Source organism: Vigna radiata, unplaced genomic scaffold, assembly GCF_000741045.1.
Source record: "Vigna radiata var. radiata cultivar VC1973A unplaced genomic scaffold, Vradiata_ver6 scaffold_158, whole genome shotgun sequence".
Taxonomy (NCBI): Eukaryota; Viridiplantae; Streptophyta; class Magnoliopsida; order Fabales; family Fabaceae; genus Vigna; species Vigna radiata.
Genome location: NW_014542914.1, coordinates 534656 through 540561, shown reverse-complemented (window position 1 = coordinate 540561; position 5906 = coordinate 534656). Strand labels below are relative to the sequence as shown.

The 5906-nt window shown below is 31.0% G+C and overlaps 1 protein-coding gene across 3 annotated transcripts; it reads right to left on the bottom strand.

Annotated features, from left to right (window-relative positions):
- Positions 1–1628: 1628 nt before the first annotated feature.
- Positions 1629–4394, bottom strand: LOC106752488 (CBL-interacting serine/threonine-protein kinase 10). Of its 3 annotated transcripts, XM_022777127.1 has the most exons (3): positions 4306–4336; positions 3959–4052; positions 1629–3637 (listed from the first exon to the last, which is right to left on the bottom strand). In XM_022777127.1, exon 3 carries the CDS (start codon positions 3213–3215, stop codon positions 1821–1823), a length of 1395 nt encoding a protein of 464 aa, XP_022632848.1. In that variant the 5' UTR covers positions 3216–3637; positions 3959–4052; positions 4306–4336; the 3' UTR covers positions 1629–1820. The 3 variants fall into 3 exon arrangements, with proteins under 3 accessions (XP_022632848.1, XP_014489662.1, XP_014489664.1); XM_014634176.2 differs by lacking the exon at positions 3959–4052 and having other exon boundaries at positions 4306–4394; XM_014634178.2 differs by lacking the exons at positions 3959–4052; positions 4306–4336 and adding an exon at positions 4105–4277.
- Positions 4395–5906: the final 1512 nt, after the last annotated feature.

Sequence of the window (5906 nt, the reverse complement as noted above, 5' to 3'; positions counted from 1 at the left end):
AAAATAATAATATTAAATAATTAAAAATCAATTTATTAGACACTTATGAATAAAATAAAATAAATATTAAAATAAATTTCAATTAAAAAGAACATGTATTGTTATACAATTTAGTTTAAAAATTAGTACAATTCAATTTAAAATTAGTATAGTTACTAGTTCAGTTCAGTTTATATTGTAGTTTAGTTAAAATTAGTGTAGTTTACAATTTAATTAATAGTTCAGTTAGTGTAATTTACAATTCAGTTAATAGTTTAGTTCAGTTAGTTCAGTTAATAGTTCAGTTAGTGTAGTTTACAGTTCAGTTAATAGTTCAGTTCATAATGTAGTACAGTACAGTTCAGTACGGTTCAGTTTGATAAAACAAAAAATAGTTCAGTTCAGTTTGAACTGTTTTACACTTCAGTTTGTCTGAACTGTTACAGTTCAGTTTTTAGAAATGCAGTACAGTTCAATTCGATTTGTCCACCCCTAGTTGTAGTTGTAGTTCGAGACTCCAGGCCGTGTAAACTGCACACTAATATAAGAATTTACTAATCATTGATGAACTTGTTTTAAAAAAAAAAAAATAGGGTTAAATATGTTTTTCGTCCCCCAACTATTGGCCGTTTTTGTGTTTATTCCCTCTTTCAAACTATAGTACAATTTAGTCCTTCAACTTTAGAAAACTATAATTTTAGTCTTTTTTTACTAAAATTTTTAAACTTTATTTGTTGTTTCAAGCACGTTACATTATAGCATTTGGATTGTTTACACTGTTTGACACATTTTTGCTTCAATGTTAACTGAGAAATGCGTTTGAAACAACAAATAAAGTTAAAAAAATTTGGTAAAAAGGACTAAAACCAGAGTTTTCTAAAATTGAAGGACTAAATTGTACTATAGTTTGAAAGAGGGACTAAACACAAAAACAGCCAATAGTTGGGAGACGAAAAACATATTTAACCCAAAAAAAATATATATCAAAAGTGATTATGTTGTCAGATGCTAATAGACAAAGTTCTAATCCATTATGTGCAGACAATAAAAAGAGACAAAGGTCCTTGGAAGTATCATGAAAAGAGGAAGTTTCGTGAAAAGAGGAAGTTTCCTCCAGACAATACTTTTAGGCCAGCACCATTCTCTCACTACTAAGTTTTCCATTTCTTTGAATTATGAGCAGATAGAAACTATTTTTGTCTATCACAACCAAACATGGATTGAGATATTCTGCAGTTACACTTTTTAACTGCACAACTCTTCACCTTTCAAATGATTTGGTTTTGTATTGAATTGAAATACGAAAGTTCTTTCTGCAAATTAATTACCATCAGATTTAGAACTGCTCCTCATGCAATTGAATTATAAACTGTGGGGATCTAATTTCACCAGTATCTTCTGACACAAATGTGCTTGATCCTCAGGTGACACTCATATGGATTTGAGCATTCATAGATAATTTGGAGTGACAATACTGGCTCGAGTGGATTGGCTCCACAAAATGTTGGTATTAGGGGGTTTAGTTCCTCTAGAGTAAAAGTAAAGTTATTAATCTCCTGAGACATATATCTGGATTCTACTTTGGTTTGAACTAAAACTGGAAAAAAGTATCTAAGGCTCATATTGTACAGAAAATTTGAGAAACGGTGTACAACTTTGCAAAAAAATTGAGACAAGATATTCTACAACAAGATGAAACAACTAAAAATTAGGAATAGGTGTTACAGAGAGGTCAAAGCATCGTGAAAGGCAAGATATGCAAAAAGCAAAATCTGGAAAAAATCAAAAAGAAATATCTGGGATTGCCATGAAATGCAGTAAGCATGACATCTCAAAACAGGCTATGACTGTGATTGTTGTTGCTGCTGATCATCTGTCTGTTGTAGTTCTTGCTCTGACGGTTGTGATTGCAGTTGTTGGTCACTTTGCCAGACCCAAACAATGTCCTGAAGAGCAGGCCTGATATCCTCTTTCAATATTTTCTGATACTCCAATGTGTCTCCATTTGATTTTTTAACCTCCACCAAATGGAAACAAGGTGTAACTTCAAAGATCTCTGCATCAATGGTTAAAACCCCCTTCCTACCTTCCTCCAAGCCCTCTAATTTCAACAAACCCCCAGCCCTTTTCTTTATTTTCATCCTCAGTTGCTTAGCAATGTCTTCCAGCTTGGAGATGATGACATTTGCAGGTAACCTTGAACTAAATCTTGCTTCCTTTTTCCGGAAACTGTCATCAAAGAATCTAGATAGATCAAAACCCGCCGAACGGGAGATAATATCAAAGGCATTTATACTTAAGGGAGCAACTGACTCTCCGTTTGCTTCCGCTGCTAAACCATCACAGCAATCATTTTGATCAGGAAGAACAGTACCCGAAGAAGATACAGTATTGTTTTCCACTACAGGTCTTTTGTTTTTAACGTTAGGTTCTTTCTTAAACCAACAATGTTCCCTAATGATAGATATGGGAATCCTAGTGTCAGGATTTGGATCCAACATCATGCCCAATAACTTGCATACATCAGGTGGGAACCAATTAGGGCATTTTAATTCTGCTTTGCTTATCTTCCTATACATCTCTATCAAATTTGGGTCATGAAAAGGGAGATAACCTGCTAACAAGACGAACAGAACTATTCCACAAGACCATATATCAGCTTTTGTGCCATCATATCCCTTCCTTTTGATGACTTCAGGAGCAACATAAGCAGGTGTGCCACAAGGGGTATGTAGTAAACCATCTTGCCTCTTGGATTCAACAAGAGCACTTAATCCGAAATCAGAGACCTTTAGATTTCCATTTTCATCCAATAGAATGTTCTCGGGCTTTATGTCTCTGTGGAACACACCTCTACTGTGACAATAATCCACAGCATTAATTAGCTGCTTAAAATACTTGTGTGCCACATCTTCCTTCAGTTTTCCTTTGGCCACCTTGTTGAAGAGCTCACCACCTTTGGCATACTCCATAACAAAGTAAATCTTACTCTTGTTAGCCATAACCTCAAACAGCTGAATAATATTGGGGTGTCTAGCCAATCTCATAACAGATATTTCACGCCTGATTTGTTCAACTTGCCCCGTTCTCATAATCTTATCTTTGTCAATCATTTTAATAGCCACACTCTGGTTAGTTATTGCACTTCTACCATAGTAAACCTTTCCAAAGGTTCCCTGACCGAGTAATCTTCCTAGCTCATATCTTTGCATTAAGATATTTGGTTTACTCTCCATACGAACTTTTACACAACTTCCCCAACCCACTTAAACTCTAAATCATTTGCTATTATGAAGTGTATGTTTAACTAAAACTATATACACATGGCAGAAAGTTGTCTCAACCGTCTTCACACGGATCAAGTATCAGCAGAACAGGCACTGAAAAAAAACTTGTGTGCCTATTGTGCTTCAAGGAATAGCTAATGAATGAGCTAAAAACTTGTGGTCCACTCTTAGCAAGAATGAAGTGAGGCATCAAGAGCAAGGGCATCACCTTATGAATCTCAGCCACATATCTGCAATCAACAAGAAACATCTTTTTGGCATGCCCAATGTCTCTGTCAACCACAACAGACAATATGTGCCGGAAACCGTGAATCGATGAACTTCAGCATCAAACTTGAATTTTCGGCAGACGAGCATTTATTAGAGGGAACCTGAGAAACAAAACAGGAACAAATCTCAGTTAAATGACTGTCAAGATCTAAATAGAAACAAAAGGGGAAACATATATTAAGATGATGAACACAGATCAAATGCTGATCTTGAAACACAGAAGATGAATTGGTAAAAATGGTCACCACAAGCTTATTAATCAGTTTCCAGGTAAATATAAATATTAAAGAAGATACCTGTTTTGAAGTTAAATTCGAAAATAAATGGAAAAAAACAGAAAGTAAACCCACTGAATTTTTACAGATATGATCTTTAAATGATTGCATAAATGGAAATTGAATCAAAGAAACAATCTGTACTACCGATTAAATTTGGAAACTTCATCACTCTTTCTTTCAACAAGAATCCAAAAGGGTGCAGAGGGCAGAGATGAAAGTGTGGCAGACAAATAAAAACCTGAGAATCTTAGTTACAGTGTCAGTGTATGATGATTGTTTCCAGGAAATACCATGAGTAAATTTTTCTTTGCAGTAAGACAAAGCTTTTATGATTAGTCTGGAAGTGGGAAGAACCGACCCAAATTCATACATACAGCGATTGGCGATGGTATCATCTCGATTATTCAGGACCATGTTCAACTTGTACACATAAATTGAAACAGAAATTTTTTCCAGATTTAAAAAATTAAAACAGAAAAATAATGGACTACCTTGAGGATCAGGACTAGCACATGTTGTTGGTACACATTGAATATGCAACACAAAACGAGGAACAGATGTCTCTGTTTGTAGCTTTATGTTTATAATATATATGTATACATATGTATATATGTATATATATGTATACATGTATTATATGTATATATTATACATATGTGTATATATATTTGAAGAGTTCCACGAAGGAAACCAAAGTGAATTGATTGATAAATGAATTATTTGATTAGTTATTATAGTAAAAGTTTGACTCGGTTAAAACAAATCTAAAATATTTTTCACTTTAATTGTTTATCTAATAAGTTCCAAATTTAGGAAGAAATTTCAAACTTTAAAAAACATTAATTGTGAGTTATTTTTATGAACTCGATTGATAATGAATAAAATATTTAATGTCTTATATTTAATCTCTTTAAGAATCTAATTTTGTCTTATATAAAAAATCCATATTAAAATTAAAAATTATAAGTAAAATTATGTTTCTCCAATGTTAGAGATTTTATATATATATATATATATATATATATATATATATATATATATATATATATATATATATATATATATTATCATAGCAATGAAAGAGAATAAACGAATTAAAATATAAAAAAAACGTTTCTTTTAGAAAATAAGTTTAAAAGATATGAATTTAAGAAGATTCATTATTATCAACAAAATTAACTAGAATCCGTTAATTAGTTTTTATTAAAATTATTTTCAAACTCATGTCTAGATTGTATGTTTATTAAAAGATATTTAAAGATTTATGAAAAAATAATAAATATTTTAGTTTGTATTTAAGTTTTAAATAGAGTCAACTTGAAAAATATTTATAAGTTTAAAAAGTTAATAGGTTTATAAAAATATAAAAAATAAAGTATGTAAAAACATAAAGATAAAAGGGTTAAATATGTTTTTGATCCTTTAATTTTCAGTGAAAATTGGAATTAGTCCATCTTCAAAACTTTGACATAATTTAGTCCTCCAACTTTAGAAATATATGAATTTAGTCCTTTTAACCAAAATTTATTAACTTTATTTGATGTTTCAAATGCGTTTCTCAATTAAGATTAAAGCAAAACTGTGTCAAATAGTATAAATAATTCAAATGCTATCATAAAACGTGTTTGGAACATAAAATAAACCTAACAAAATTTAGTTAAAAGGACTAAATTCATAGATATTTATAGTTAGGGGACTAAATTAGGCCAAAGTTTTGAGGAGGGACTAATTCCAATTTTCACTGAAAGTTAAGGGACCAAAAACATATTTAACCCAAGATAAAATATGTGTAAAAGTAAAGTAGACTCTTTAAACATATAAAAGATAAGTAAAAATATGTAGAGTAAACTCGTTAAAAATATAAATAAATGTATAAATCAACTTGTCCAATGTGTATTGTTAGATTTATCAAATCAATGAATTAACAAACATGTCTAATATGTATTATTATACTCGTCTAATCATTTATATGGACATACTTATCTAATGTGTATTGTTAGACTCGTCTAATCAGTATATAAACAAATTTGTCTAATATATATTGCAAAAACCATATAATTAGAGAATAGATAAAGTTGGTTAATGTGTACTA

Excerpts from the sequence above, each read along its gene's own strand:
- LOC106752488 (XM_014634176.2), bottom strand. The coding sequence starts at position 3,215 with ATGGAGAGTAAACCAAATATCTTAATGCAAAGATATGAGCTAGGAAGA.